Below are 16,496 nucleotides of genomic sequence, written 5' to 3'. Positions count from 1 at the left end.
CTATAGAACCTTCACTCTGCTTGTGAAGAAGGTTCGAAACAAGTTATAAGCCTGAGGAACTTGTCGGCGGAGCAAGGGGAAGTCGTGGAGTAACACACCCCGTACATAGCTGTCAACTTACAGATTTGGAAATAAGGGACCAGCAGCCTTGAAAATAAGGGACCTGCAGCCTCACCTGTTCCAGGCACTCCAGTCTTCCTGTCCTCCTGCAATCTGGTCAAACTCATGCTGGTAGCTTCGAGAACACTGTCCAACCAACTTTGTAACCAGAGGTTCAACTGAATAGAATCTGAATCACATGCACCACAAGGCCTATGCAGCCTCAGCTTAAGATGGCTCCCCGGCCTGGCTTTGCACTGCAAAGTTTGCAGCAGCACGTGCAACAAAATGGCATCAAGCATTCAAAAGCCCCCTCAGCTTGCATTAACTAGCCACACACAAGGCATGCAAGCTCCACCCCCCAGTTATTCCTAGACTTCTTATTGAGTGAGCAACACAGCCAAGCAACACAGTTGGAGCCTCCCTCCTCCCTGGCCGGCAGGAAGGGAGGGAGAGGAGCTGCTTCCTTTGAAATTTAAGGGACATAATTTAAGGGACATTTAAGGGACATCCATCAATAAGGGACAGCAGCGGGACATGGCGCTGGAATAAGGGACTGTCCCTTCAAATAAGGGACACTTGACAGCTATGACCCCGTACCTGCAAAAAAACAAGGAAACAAGCCAAAATTTTACCATGTTTTTCTGAATGCAGCTTTGAATTGAATTCTATACTTTTATATATGTGGATGCCTGATGGACATAATCTTTACTGTTAATTGAGCATGCTCTAATATAATTGTGTACCAATAACATTCGTGTTACAAGTGTCCTTCTAAGTGTCTTAAGGGAATGTGTGTCCCAGCCACAAGTAGCTTTAGTGCATTGTAGGGTTTAAGAAAGTAAATAGGAAGATGCTGTTATATGTTACTTAAATTCAGCTCACCTCAATGCCCAGGAAAGGTATTAAGAAACTGGTGTAACACTTCTACTGCAGAATGATTATTCCTGCTACACTTAAAAGACATTTAGCTAAATCCTGCAAAAGTATTTGTGGGACATAATATACAATGGATTGTGCATAATGCTTAGAGGCAGCATGTACACTGAAACAATTCATCTTTGACAGTTACTAAAAATGAGAACTGGCATGTATTTTGAAAAAGTGCCCTTGCACTTCATTCTAAACAGGAAGGGAAAGTTTAAATAGGCATAATTTTAGCTTCAGAACACCACTCATTGTTACAATGCTACGGAGCAGATCATATGATCATAACCATGCTTGCAAGGGGAATATGTAATAATAAATGTGTTCCGAAACAGTAGTTGACAAACAACCTACACAGATGGGAGATACCATAGGATGCTTCTTAGCAAGATGGCAATGGCACTATTGTGCCATCATGAAATTCACGTGGGGGCAAAATTACAGGAAGCCAAGCCAACGCCAGCATTTTTAAAGCATTGCTTGCAATGTTCATCCCATAAGGGGCCAAAGAAATACACTCCATATGAGTCAGGCCTTTAAATAAAACATACTTGAAAGAAACACTCACTTGAGAGCCACAATTTTTTTCATGAAGGCACTTTGTTTTATGAATCCCCCCTCCAACTGCTAAGGACTCTTCCACATACAAATCTGTTGTTTCCATTAAAATATAGCCAGGAGCGGGAGTCCACCATGCAGAAATACAGAATCACAAACAGGAAACCAAACTTCTCTCTCCACTATTCTTTCAAAACACAGCTGGTTAGGGAGGGACTATGTTCAAATGAGCCAATATCGTATAAACCCTTCACTTCTTATTTTTTCCCTTTTGGGGTGGAAGGAGAAAGGAGCATGAGAGGACACAAGACTCAGATTAGACTTCTCCCTCAGCAATAGGTGACAAGGCCCAGGGATTATTTAGAAGTAGTATTTCCCCCCACACAAAAATGTTTGTTTTCAAGACTTGCGGAGATTTGTTTTGAATTCCAAGTGAAGCCTGAAAGTATATAGTTTCATCACAGATTTAGTGGGAAAATATTCAGAAAAGAGTCTTTGTGTTACCTTTTAAAATATAAGGTACTGACAACCCCAGAAATAGCTATATCATATCTACAACATTTTCTACTTTGGGGAAAATGCACATTGCTTTGGGAGTGGTGTGGGAAGGACCAGGCAACGCATAAAGCCTTGCTATTCAGTGAAAAATCATTATTTGGTCCCTTAAGTAGCCCCTTAAGTATGAGAATGAGGACGAAAATTTATCAGGCCATTTAAAAAACAGATTGCAGCCTTCAGCACCTCAAAGATCTATAGTTCATGAAAATTTAACAGATGTTGCTTCCCCACTAGCCATTTTCTCTGGAATTGGCAATCTTGTTTGCTTACTCTTTATGAAGAATCTAGACGACAATGTAAAATTGTTGCAGTCTATGTTTTCTGCAGGGTCCCTATCTATCCCCCCACCTTGATTTGCAGCAAATCTTGTACATCTTTTGTGCAGATTGTGTTCCAAAGTCAGTGCTTAAGGGGGAAATCATGTACTGTACAGTTAGCATTACCTTAAATCATCCATAACATACATTCTCCTTCCAAATTACTCTCCCTCCCCTGTCTGGCTGTGAGATGCCACTGCTTGTTTGCCTGTGCCTCTGCCTATTCCACCCTTGGTCCCTGTGCCTCCCTAGCCAGTGAGCAGGAACTGGATGAATCAGTGGAAGTGGGAGAGAGGCTTTCCCACCTTCTCCTCCCACTGGTGGGGCTGTGGTAGGCACTGACTGACAAGGGGGGAGACCTTCCCCTTCTCTCTGAGGCCTCCCTTCTTCTCCTCCACGGCAAACCTGGAGGGCAGGCGGAAAGAGCTCTCTTCAAGGGGGAGAAATCCAGGAATTTTATTTTTTTTAAGGGAGGATTAAGGAGGGAGGTAGAGAGAGATGGAGGCAAGAGGGAGATAGATTAAAACTCCAGAGTTTTGAAAAACTAAAAAACAAAGTGCGAGATTGGCTTCATTATTACCAAATAATGGAGGTTTACAATTTGGACAAGAAAATTGGCTTCCGGGTGGAAAAATCAAAATTGGAAATAGAACTGTTAGATCCCAAAACTAAGAACTTGCCAAGAATGTATAACTTGCTGTTGAAATGGGGCACTCAGGATGAAACGGTAAAATCGGTTATGGTTAAATGGGCACAAGATGTTGGACATAATATTATGATGGCTGACTGGGAACAGTTATGGACCACAGGTATGAAGTTTATGGTATGTAATGCCTTAAGAGAGAACATAATGAAAATGATCTATAGGTGGTACATGACACCAGTCAAGCTTGCAAAAATTTATCATTTGCCCGAAAATAAATGTTGGAAATGCAAAGAGACTGAAGGTACATTATTTCACCTTTGGTGGACATGCCCAAGGATTAAGACTTTCTGGGAGATGATCTATAACGAAATGAAAAAAAATATTTAAATATACCTTTCTGAAGAAACCAGAGGCCTTTCTCCTGGGCATGGTCGGCCAATTGGTGTTAAAGAAGGATAGAACCTTCTTTATGTATGCCACAACAGCAGCAAGAATACTTATTGCAAAGTATTGGAAGACACAAGATTTACCCACCCGGGAAGAATGGCAGATGAAGGTGATGGACTACATGGAACTGGCGGAAATGACTGGCAGAATCCGAGACCAGGGAGAAGAGTCAGTGGAAGAAGACTGGAAAAAAATTAAAGTTTATCTACAGAAACATTGTAAAATTAAGGAATGTTAGAAGGATGTTGGAATGAAGCTATGTGGTTTTAGCAGAAATGTTATAAAGGATTAAGTAAAAATGGATTGGTAATTAGGGAAGAGGAGAATGTAAAATTATAGTATATCAAGATAAATTTTTAGGATAAAAACAAAGATGGAAAGGATTTGCTGAAATATCTAATTGAACTAGAATACAAAAAAGGGAGGTGTGAGGAGGTCAAGGAAATAAGCAAAGGAAAGAAAGTTATGTAAAGGTTGGATTTGTGTTTTTTTGTGCTTTGTTTGTTTAACTTTTTCTATTTTTCTTTCTGTAACCTTCAAAACTTTAATAAAATCTATTATAAAAAAGAGAGAGAGAGAGATGGAGGCAGGCAGGTTCTTGTCACTGAGGCAGAAGGAAAAGGTTGGAATGGATCCTTAAACTGGATGGGGTCCTGGTAGAGGAAAGGGGGGACAAGGCAAATGAAGGAGTTCCTCGCTGCCTTTCCATGTGCTACAGCAGCCTTTCTCAACCTGTGTGTCCCCAGATGTTGTTGAACTACAACTCCCATCAACCCTAGCTAGCAAGGCCAGAGCTCAGGGATGATGGGAGTTGTAGTCCAACAACATCTGGGGACCTACAGGTTGAGAACTGCTGTGCTACAGGGACAGGTGTCCTACTGTGGAGCACTTTTTGTTTTTCGGTCGACCATGCATAGTTGAATTTGCCTAAGTTAAATCCGCAATGACTGCATTATACAGTGCTATGCTATCACAGCATCAGCCTGACCAGTGTAGCAATGCAAAGTACACTTGATGCTTTGGGGGGCTCCTGTACCTTTAAATAAAAGTACACAGTCCTGCCCGTTTTATTGCTTTCTGTTTATCATAGCTGGTGGATTACCAATGAGTAAGTTTTTTTTTAATTGTCTCACTGTCAGTTCCTGTTCCTGTAGGGAGGCGGTAGACAAGACTTTACTGACTTATTGTATCCAGAAAAGTAATTGTGTAAGCAGATGGATTTCTGCTTGTGCATCAAAACTTTGCCTTCCTTTTGCTTCCAGTGAACCATATCAAATCTGTTCTGGGAGTTCCCTGACCCCACCCTCTGGAGCAAATTTAGGGGTGTGGGGAGAAAGAGGGTGAAATTATGTTTGGTGGAATGAAAGTTGTTCTGTTCACATAATGACATAATTTAATTGGTGTCATAGAATCATAGAATCATAGAATCATAGAGTTGGAAGAGACCACAAGGGCCATCGAGTCCAACCCCCTGCCAAGCAGGAAACACCATCAGAGCACTCCTGACATATGGTCGTCAAGCCTCTGCTTAAAGACCTCCAAAGAAGGAAACTCCACCACACCCCTTGGCAGCAAATTCCACTGTCAAACAGCTCTTACTGTCAGGAAGTTCTTCCTAATGTTTAGGTGGAATCTTTTTTCTTGTAGTTTGGAACCATTGCTCCGTGTCCGCTTCTCTGGAGCAGCAGAAAACAACCTTTCTCCCTCCTCTATGTGACATCCTTTTATATATTTGAACATGGCTATCATATCACCCCTTAACCTCCTCTTCTCCAGGCTAAACATGCCCAGCTCCCTTAGCCGTTCCTCATAAGGCATCGTTTCCAGGCCTTTGACCATTTTGGTTGACCTCCTCTGGACACGTTCCAGTTTGTCAGTGTCCTTCTTGAACTGTGGTGCCCAGAACTGGACACAGTACTCCAGGTGAGGTCTGACCAGAGCAGAATACAGTGGCACTATTACTTCCCTTGATCTAGATGCTATACTCCTATTGATGCAGTCCAGAATTGCATTGGCTTTTTTAGCTGCCGCGTCACACTGTTGGCTCATGTCAAGTTTGTGGTCAACCAAGACTCCTAGATCCTTTTCACATGTACTGCTCTCAAGCCAGGTGTCACCCATCTTGTATTTGTGCCTCTCATTTTTTTTGCCCAAGTGCAATACTTACATTTCTCCCTGTTAAAATTCATCTTGTTTGTTTTGGCCCAGTTCTCTAATCTGTCAAGGTCGTTTTGAAGTGTGATCCTGTCCTCTGGGGTGTTAGCCACCCCTCCCAGTTTGTCAACCTTTCCTTTTCAGGTAATGATGGAAAAGCAATGCTTCAGCACAGCAAAGCACACCTCATGTGGAAACAACTGGATCAGTTAATATTAATGTAGGTTATATAATGCCATAACACTTCGGGTTTCATCACCAGAAAAAAATGAATGCTAGTGTCCACCATTTTGTGAGAATTTTCCCTTTCATGAGCCACCTTTTTCTACTACAAAAACAAATGGATTTAATCTATAAAGTTCACAGCAATTCAAAACTTAATTTTATACCCTTAACATATAGCTTTAAAAGGAGATTGGATAAAATCATGGAGAATAAGGCTATCAATGGCTACTTGCCATGATGGCTATGTTCTATCTCGACTACCAGTTTCTGGGAATCAGAGGTTGGCCACTGTGAGAACAGGATGCCAGACTGGATGTAACTTATTACATTTAATCTGCTAAATATATATATATATATATATATATATATATATATATATATGTTGTGAGGTGAGTTATGGTTGACAACGCAATTTCAAAAACAAAACAAGAACTGAACAAAGTGTCCTGGAATTTATGTACGTGTGTGTGTGTGTGTGTGTGTGTGTTTGCAATTTAAGCAGCAGCAATAAATGATCCCCGCCCCCCCCCCCGAATGTATAAAAGGGTGGTTTTCAAATTGGCGTCCTATTATTGCTGGTTTTTCATTTTTCTCATCCTAATTTCCCTGTATTGAACTGTCAGGTTTTTAAAGAGAATTTGCTCTTGTTGGCAACATGCACATTTAGTTGTTTGGGGAAAAAATGGGGGGGGGGAGCTTTTCCCTGTCCTTGAAATGCACTATATAAATATTGTATTCAATCCTTAGCTTGCACTTCGTAAATAATTTATGTTAAAAATTTCTCTTCGTGGGGCTCGTCAGCCATTAGGGTGCTCACATTTCTGTTAAAACATTTATTTACTGCTTATACTCTTTTAGTGTGGGGGGTGGGAGGTGGGGGAGGGGATTCTAAAAGGTGCATCTGGTAATAGCTACCAAGGCTGCATTAAAGCAAGAAGAAAATCTCAAAAACTCTAAAGGTTTAGGATACTCTGCTTATACTCTGCTACAGGAAAAACAATGGATTAGGTTCAGAGCTTGCAAGGTTGTCAGAAAGGAATCCTTGCCCCCTCATTCCTGCTCTAGGCTCTGCCTACCACCTGTATGGAAGCAGGAGTAGCCACCTGCCACTTCAGGCCAGGGCTGGGTGGGAAAAGCAAGAAGCACAGGACTTGTTTATAGCATTGGAGGAGCAGACTACCAATGGGTCTATGAGATCCATCCAGCAACGGAGGAAGCCACTTGGGAGCCAGGGGTGGGGCGGGGCGCACCATGGGACCTCCAGAGTCTGCCTGCCTCCTCCCACTCAGGCGCCCTACAGCTGGGGGGGGGGGCAGCAGGCAGACTGCTTGGGCCGCATGGAGCCTGCGCGCACCCAAGTCACCATGTCTCTCCCAGGAGAGAAGTGTGGCTCGGGGGCACTGCAGGCCCCACAGTTAGTGTCGCCCAGTGTTTTGCCACCCCCCTCAGTGGTGGCACTCGGGGCAACCCACACCCACCACAACCCCCTTCCTCCACCCCTGGATCCATCCTAAGTCCTGCCCAGCAACTGCTAACTACAGCCAAGGATGACTTCCTGTCACTTTTGAAAGCAAGCAAGGTTGAGCCATCAAGGTTTATTCTGCACATCCCACAAAGAATGCAGTAGAAGCTAAACTGGTCTCTTAGGGACACATCACATACAGAAGAGGTCAGGATTTGCTGCCAGAGGATATTGGACTACAGAGTGTCAGAGACGAATAGAAAATGTAATTCTTTGATCAAGGAAACAGAATACACACAGAGAAACCTAGGGTACGACTGGCCCCAGTAAAGACAACCTGAGTCTCCCACTTCCTCCTCAGCCTCCTCTCAATCCGGCTATCTTCCTAGCACTCTTAAGCTACGCCAGGGAGGGGCCCTCTGAGCTCTCTGTGCTCTTTGCTTTGTAACATGCAGAACCCTCCAGGTTCTCAGAGACAAGGGTGAAGAAGAGCTAAAGACAGTAGGACTTGCAGGCTCCTGTGAATCTGTCACAGCCTATGCCACCACCTCCTTCTCAGCTGTCTGTTCTACATCTGCAGTGTTCTCTCTCTCTCTCTCTCTCTCTCTCTCTCTCTCTCTCCTGTTGCTTGTCCAGCATCCCCCCCCCATTCCTCCTCTGATCTGTCTTCCTTGTCCCACCACCACTCCCCCAGCTCAGAGCCTTCCTCTTCTGAGGCTTCCCTATAGGGTTCTCCAGCTGGAATCTCCCACCACTCCTCATTGACCAGCCAGTCCCTGACAATCATACAGAAGGGACTTTTTTTACCTGCAGTTGTAAAAAGTAATTTTTCGACACCTAATGCATCTATTTCGAAACTTTATGGATTTCATTACTGATATCAAATTATTTCCATTTAGTGCTGCTGCATTAAACTGTTATAGAAACTTGTTCTCTAAGTGGTGGTGTGTGTGTGGGGGGGAGAATCAGGTAATTAACTTTGAGGGATGAGGGGTTTGGGGTTCTTTTTTACACTAATGTTCTCATTAATGGCATGCCTGCTTAGGACAGCCATTAAAAGTCCATTAACTGAACAAGGAAACTTGAATAATGCTATCCTGGAAAATTTCTAGTAAATGAACATTACGGTCTTTTAATGGAAATCTGCTATAAGAATCTTGCAATTAGCAAGTCTAAAATTCTAATTATACATAGGCTTCAGGAAAGTTCAAAGCAACTTAAATATAGTGTAACAAGCTGGTGAAAGGAGTGTGGGACAAGCCAAGAGTTGAGTTTAGTACACTGTTTTAAGCTTGCTGATTCTGTGGATTAGCAGCATTGCACATGCAGGGGTATAACAAACTAAAGCAAAATAATGATGTTTGCATATTCCTTGCCGCTGGTCTAAAGATCTGCCTTGTATCCAATCAAGTGTGCTTAGCAGCAAAAGATACACACACACACAAACCTATACACAGACACACATGGATATATGATACAGTGGTGCCCCGCAAGACGAATGCCTCACAAGACGAAAAACCCGCTAGACGAAAGGGTTTTCCGTTTTGGAGGTGCTTCGCAAGACGAATTTCCCTATGGGCTTGCTTCGCAAGACGAAAATGTCTGCCCACATTTCCCCAGGGAAACCTAAACAACCTACTTTTGAAAGTTAGCGTTGTGCATAATTAAGGACAAATTGTCGTGATGCACCCAAAATTGCTCACTTTTAAAGCAGTCCTCTGATAGATATAATATTGCCAAAATATATAATGGGAAATCATGCATGCAAACACAGAGCAGTGAGAATCAGGCTCAAGTGCTTTACATAAGACATTGAAGTTCTGTTTTTAAGCAGTCACAGTTCCTTGTTATTTCAGGCCTAAGGGAACTGTGGCTTGTTAAAACAAACCAAGATCAAGGTTTGGTTAAGTTTCAAAGTCCTTTCCTCGTGCAGTAGAGGGAGAACTGCACAAATGCACGGCTTACCACAGCATGCTCTCCTAACAGGAAACCACTGTTTCCCACTGTGTCTGAACTGGGCTATTACCTAATTAGATGAAGTCTTTTTTAAAAATGTTAAAAAGTAGGCAATATACATTTACCTATTTTTGCATAGTTATTTGCCACCAAATCTTCCAATCCAACCAGCTTCCAAAAACTATCATCCCAGCCTTTCTCCGAAGAGTATGTCCATTTACATACCAAAGTGCACAGAGATCTGTGGAGGAAAAGAAACTCACATTACATTTCATTATCAACTCTACCTCCCTATCTACTCAGGCAAAACTCTTACAGGACCCAAAAATCAACACTCCTTTAACATTCAGTAGCAGTTTAGATCAAAACTCTAAAGAAGAATTAAGCTTTCTTCAATTATACAAACAAAAACAACTATAAATACTGGATCCCCTCTTAAAAACTTTCAGCTGTTTGAGAAGTCTGTCTTTGACTTGACGATTCCCAGTATACTGATGGGATTCTAGGAGTCAATATATAGCCGCTTAAAAGTTTTCTATGCAAAACAGGAGGGAAAGAACATAAATCCTTAATACAAAAAGCCATGAAAAGAGATTCTTAATGTTTCACTTTTCAGATCTGATCCCACCTTTTCAAGTTTTTTTCTTCAGTCATGAGAACAAAGGGTTTGGGTAAAGAATCTTGATCACCATCCCTGAGATCACTAACCTTTTAAAAACGTGCTGTATGGGGCTGTCAGTCAATGCTTAGAGAGGTTTCAAGTTTGACATTCCAACATTGCAGCAACTACTCATAACCAAAGGGACATGGTCAGGCTGGATTTACCACAGGCCCAGAATCTAAAGGTGACACTATCTCTTCCTGCAATTGCAGCCACCATGTAATATGGGAAAGACACAGCCCACATGAAACCTATTTTGTAATGTGCTTTATGAATTATATATCTATATAATTTTTTAGATACATTTCTGCAGGAAATACATCTCTGACAGCAGTGGAGTCACTTGACTCATGGACACACCAAAAATGAAGACAACCGAAGGCAGGGCTGTGCAAACAACGCCTTGAATTGAGGTTTCTAAGAACATCAGCCTTCATGTAGCATATTTTACAAGGCACTGGAATTTGTATTTCCAAGATGCATTAAGTTTGACTACGCACTTCGTTTTGCCGCTCTTAGGAAAACCATGTCTACGGTTTTCTTGTTTGAATGTGGCCGTTTACCCAAGCCAGGAAACTGCATGTGCTCTCTCAGAACGCTGTGTTTAATCTCCTTTCAAGAGAGAAACCCCTATTATTTCAGAAAACTGCAAGCAGAAGACTATAAGCAGCAACATGCAGATCATTGAGTCACTGGTTTAACCTCTGTAGGAGCTTGGGAGTTGCCTCAAAAGGCAGAGGGACGAAGGTGGCAAGTACCTTTACAAGGAAGGGTGCAGACCTTTGCTGTTCCAGTCAGTCATAATAGAAGCACGAGAATAAAAATCATAAGCACAAAAACATGCTTTTAAAAAAGTAAGAGGAAATCCCTGCGGGTATGGATAAAAATATGGGCAGTATGTGGTAAAAGTTTTAGGAACAAAAGGAACCTTTGGCAGGAGACAGGGCTTTCAACACACAGGATGGCTATATAACAAAAGAAGCCCAGAGCTGCTTCAGCACAGACCTATAGAAGTACCAGTATTCCCTCTACCCCACCCAATGTCGTCCCAGACAGAACATTCAGCACATTTAAACCCTCTGGCAAGCCTTTGTTTTAAATAGAACTGGGCGTTGGTGCTGTGGAAGCCTTGAAAGAGCCACAGGTCATCACGTGGAAGAATGTAAAAAGCAGCAACTATTCCCTACAGCACTACAGTTAATGACAAGCATATTCATTTCAGGAAGAGCCGGCATTACAGTTAGATACAAGGCATGGATAGATGTCATTTGTGTCTAATGGAGGCACCAGGGGATTGGCTGGAGGAGAAAAGAAGAGGGGATAAGTTTGCTGCAGGCCAGTCAACATCACCAGCTGCATTACAAAGAACACTTGGTGTCAGAGCTGCCTCCAGGTCCCAGCTCCCTTGCGATGAGATATTCGACTCCCTCTTCCCCCCATCTCGAGTCCAAAATCTCCGTCACCTCGTTGAGTGGCCCCGCCCTCGGCGACCCCCCTGTCATGGGTGCATCTCTAAGCGGACTGGGAGCTGTTCCTGGCTCCTGAAACCTGTGAGGTGCCTTGTAGGGCGTTAGCACCGATCTATGAAAGACCGGGTGCATTCTGGAACCCTCCGGTAGTGTCAAACGGAAAGCCACTGGGTTGATCTGTGCCTCGACTAGGTAAGGGCCCAACTGCTTGTGTCCTAGCTTCTTCTTAGCTAAGGACCTGGCCGGCACTGCCTGGGCCGCTAACCAGACCCAGTCCCCTACCCGTATGTCCTCCCCCACTCTTCTGTGTTTGTCTGCTTGCATCTTGTATACGTGTTTTGCTAGGTCTAACTGTCTACGGAGCTGTTCATGGACCTCCTGTAACTCCTCTGCCAATGCCTCTGCTCCCTGTGGCTCCCCCTCCCCCTCTTTCTCTAAGCCCGGGAAGGTCCTGGGATGTCGCCCGTGGTTGGCAAAAAACGGTGTCACCCCCGTGGACACGTGTTGTGTGTTGTTGTAGGCAAACTCGGCCAGGGGCAGATAGTCCACCCAGGTCGAGGGCTGCTGGTTGGCGTAACATCTCAGGTACTGCTGCATGACGGCGTTGACCCTCTCCGCTTGTCCGTTGGTCTGCGGGTGTCTTGCCGACGCTAGGTTGACCTTGACGTTCAGGATCCCCATCAGCTTCCGCCAGAAACTCGAGATGAACTGGCGCCCCCTGTCAGACAGGATAGACCGTGGCAGGCCGTGTACCTTGAACACGTGGTCTATGAACAGCTTGGCTGTCTGTTCCGCTGTGGCCACCTTCGCGCAAGGAATGAAGTGCGCCATCTTGGTGAACATGTCGACTACCACAAGTACTGCTATTTTGCCCCTCGAGCTGGGCAGGTCAGTGACAAAGTCCAAGGCTACCCTCTCCCACGGTTCGGACGGGGTCTGTAGCGGTTCTAACAGTCCCGCCGGCGGTCTGTGTACTGGCTTGGCCCTTTGGCAGGTGTCGCACCTCGTGACGTATTCCGCGACTTCTCCCCGCATCTTGGGCCACCAAAAGTCTCTGGCTACTAATTCCACTGTCTTTTCCCTGCCGAAATGTCCGGCGCTGGGTGCGTCGTGTAGCTGTTGCAGTACTGTCGCGCGGAGTTCATCTCCCGGTACGTAGATGGCCCCCTTGCGGAGGAGCAGTCCGTCGCGTATCTGGAACTCGTCGTCCTTTGCCGTGCCGCTGCGCACCTCCTCCATCTTGGAGCGCGCGAAGGAATCTGTTCGCAGCTCGCGCCGTATCGCTTCCAGGTCTATTGTGGCAGAAGCGCATGCCCACGCCTTGGGTGCGAAAATGTGTTTGGCCGCTACCGGTGCTGCTTCCTCCAGATACTGCGGCTTCCTGGATAGCGCATCAGCCATGACGTTGTTGTCTCCGGGGATATATTCTATCCTGAAGTCGAAATCCGCAAAGAACTCCGCCCAGCGGATGTGTCTCTGGTTCAGGAACCGCGCCGTGCGCCAGTACTCCAGGTTCTTATGGTCCGTGCGAACTTGCACCGTGTGTTTGGCTCCGATGAGGAAGTGCCGCCACGCCTTGAATGCTGCATGAATGGCCAGCAACTCTCTGTCCCAGATGGTGTAGTTCTGCTCCGACTTGCTGAGCTTCCTGGAGTAGAAAGCACACGGCCTCCAATCCCCTTGCGGGTCTCGCTGCAACAGGACTGCCCCCACGGCTCTGTCGGAGGCATCCGTCTCCACCCTCATGGGCTTGCTGGGGTTCACATGCAGCAGTTGTTCCTCGGAAGCGAAGAGACGCTTGAGTTTCTGAAAGGACTGCTCCGCCTGGTCCGTCCAGGTGAACTTCTTCTTCTTGGAGCTGAGGGTGTCCGTGATGGCCGCCGTGTGCATAGCGAAACCCTTGATGAACTTGCGATAAAAGTTAGCAAAGCCGACAAACCTCTGGACCTCCTTCCGATTGCGCGGGCTCTTCCAGTCCAGTACTGATCGTACCTTGGCGCTGTCCATGGCGATTCCCTTGTCGGACAGCTTGTAGCCCAGGAAATCCACCTCCGTCATGTCGAACTGGCATTTCTCCAGCTTGGCGTAAAGCCTGTGCTCCCGTAGTCTTTGCAGGACTTCCTTGACATCTCTCTCGTGAGCCTCCTGCGATTCCGAGAAGATCAGAATGTCGTCCAGGAAGCAGACGCACTTCTTGTATAGGAGCCCCGCTAACACGTGATGCATGAAGGCTTGGAAGCAGTGGGAGCCATTTTGTAAACCGAAAGGCATAACCCTATACTCATAGGTGCCCAAGGGCGTGAACATGGCCGTCTTCCACTCGTCGCCCTCCCGCATGCGTATAAGATTGTACGCCCCTCGTAGATCCAGCTTGGTGAAGATGCGTCCCTTTCTCACCGTCGCGAGCAAGTCGTCGATCTTGGGCATCGGGAAAGCCGTGGGCTTGGTTTTCGAATTTAAAATTCTGAAATCAACTACAAGCCTCTTCTGGGGCGTGTCTTTTTTCTTCACAAAGAAAACAGGACTGCCCCCCACTGCTTTGGATTCTCGGATGAATCCCCGCTTCAAATTGTGATCTATGAACTCCCTGAGCTCTTGCAGTTCATCTTCAGACATGGAGTACAGTTTTCCGGTCGGCAGCGTTGCCCCCGGCAGGAGGTCAATCTTGCAGTCGTAGGGTCTGTGGGGAGGCAGCTTGTCCGCTTCCTTCTCGCAGAAGACCTCCAAAAACGCCTTGTACTTGTCGGGTACAGCTTGCAGCATGCCCAGTTGTAGCTGTGGGTCATCCTCTTGCCCCTCGTCCTCCTGGTTAGTCATGATGCAATGTTCTGCGCAGTAGGAGGAGCAGAAGGTCAATTTACGCTGGTACCATGCCAATGCCGGGCTGTGCCTGTCCAACCAGCTCATGCCCAACACTATGGGCGTGTCTGACAGTTGGGTGACGTTGAAGCTGATGACTTCGCGGTGATTTCCAATGCGCATCACCATTGGCGGCGTTTGCTGTACCACCTGTCCCCCCAGCAATTCTCTTCCATCGACTGTCACTACTTTCAGGGGCATCGTGGCAGGCAGGAGCGCTATGCTATGTTGCTTGATGAAATCCACCCCCATAAAGTCTGCATTGCTACCAGAGTCAATGGTAATAGGCACTTCCATGGTGAGCCCATTGGGAAGCTGGAGTGTTGCGGTGAGCTGCACCACTGGTTTGGGCGGGAGGGGGTCTGTGGGCTGTAAGATTCCTGGGGACTGCTTCACTGATTCGTCTGGCTGGGCCCCAGCGGCTCTGCTTCCAGCCAGACTTCGTCGTTTCCCTGCTGTGGTTCCCTCTGCTGAGCTGCTTCTGTTACTTTTGCTGAGGCTGCATTGTGCTTGTGGAGCCTCTGGGGGCACTCTTTTGCCATATGCTGAGCACTTTCGCAGATGTAACACTTCCTGTTCCCTCTAGGAGGCTTCACCTTGGCTGCTCCTGGTGTGAGGGCTCTGGTCGCTGACTGAGCCTTGGCACCACCTATCTCCATCGGCTCCTCTCCCCCTCCCAGTGGAGGCGTGGATTGAGCGCGCGCTGAGTCTCTGGGGAAGAAAGGAGGTGCCCTTGCTGGCGTGCGTCCCCAACGCCCTTCATCTTTGCTCCAGGGACGTTCTTCCAGCCGCACACCAATCGTCAACGCCTTCTGGACCACTTCTTGAGTGCTCCGTGGCCTCTCCCCCCTTGCGATTTCGTCTTTCACAGCCCCGTTCAGCCCCTCCCAGAACAGGTCCCTGACGGACGCTGAGTCTTTTTCCCATCCCAGCGCGTTGACCAATGCAAAAAAGCGGGAATGATATTGCCTTACAGTGGCTCTGCCTTGTTTCAGACCGTGAATCTCTTTTCTAGCGACATCGACATCTATCTCCGATAAAAAACAATCGTCCATCGCCTTAATGAAGGCTTTTGCGTTTTGGAGGGCTGGATCATTATCTCTCCACAGATTGCGCAACCACGCTTTAGCTTCTCCATGGAGATGCGTTAGTATGAAGCCTACTTTCTCCTGCTCATCTCTAAAGTCCTTCTCCAGCAACTTTAGCGCAAAAACTACGTCTGCTCTGAAGTTAGGATATTGCTGCAGACTCCCATCGAAATGCAACACCAGGCTCCCCCCTCTCTTCCCGAGCCCGATCCCTTCTGATTTGGCTGCCGGTGGCCCCTGTTTAGTCAACATTTCCAACCTGTTTTGCAGATCCTTGCAGACAGCATCTGATTCCTCTTCTCTCCTCCTTGCCGCTCGTATTTCTGCGTTAAGTTGTACCACGGCTTCTTGCAAAGCTGCCAGTCGTTCTTCTGTAGTCATCTTGTGCTGCTTTTGTGAGCTCGCGAAGCACCAATCTTCGCCCCTCGCTGCGTCCTCTCACGTTGCGAGGTTCTTTGAAATTTGAGACAGGACTTACTGTCAGAGCTGCCTCCAGGTCCCAGCTCACAGAGGACCAACGCTAGGCTGTAGTTATGTACAAAAGTCTTTATTGAGATTCAGTCTCCATTTCAAAGCCGCAGCGTGCAGCTCTACGTCCCGAGCTTAGACCGGCGAAGTCCTGTCTGAGTCTCCTCCCCCTCCACACCAGTTTAAGACTCTCGCTTTGCTCCACCTCTTCCTAAATTCCTTTCTCCTCTGGGCCCTCCTGCCCGCTAGGGTCTCATCCTTCCTCGACTCCTCTGACGCTGACCCTGACGATTCTTGCCCCTCCTTCCGGCGGGCTTTAGGACCTGGTTCCCTATCCGGGCTACCTTCTGTGCCGCTCGCCTGTACCTTTGAACTTGGCGCGCGCGCCCAGCCTGCAACTTTCCTCTTAACCGTTAACTCGCTCTCCGATGGAGGCGTGGTCCACCCTGACTCATCTTCTCTCGCTGGTGGTGCATATGTGGGCTCTGACACCTGGGACTCCTCCCCCCCACTACGCTCTGGTGGGGAAGCTGGTCCTGATTTGCAACTGGTGCTCTGGGAGTCCCCGCTGGCCCCTTGCTTCTGGGGTGTCCCCCTTGGGT

At 46.6% G+C, this 16,496-nt stretch overlaps 1 protein-coding gene across 1 annotated transcript in view; it reads right to left on the bottom strand.

Annotated features, from left to right (window-relative positions):
- Positions 1–16,496, bottom strand: part of FGGY (FGGY carbohydrate kinase domain containing) — a 145,964-nt gene that overhangs the window by 78,116 nt on the left and 51,352 nt on the right. Inside the window, exon 6 of the mRNA XM_079982128.1 lies at positions 9,475–9,590. Coding sequence (XP_079838254.1) covers positions 9,475–9,590 — 116 coding nt within the window. The remainder of the gene's footprint in view (positions 1–9,474; positions 9,591–16,496) is intronic.

The sequence above is a fragment of the Podarcis cretensis genome, assembly GCF_951804945.1.
Source record: "Podarcis cretensis genome assembly, chromosome: 6".
In the NCBI taxonomy this organism is placed as follows: domain Eukaryota; kingdom Metazoa; phylum Chordata; class Lepidosauria; order Squamata; family Lacertidae; genus Podarcis; species Podarcis cretensis.
Note: the sequence above shows the minus strand (reverse complement) of the source record. Positions and strands in the feature narration are given on the sequence as shown.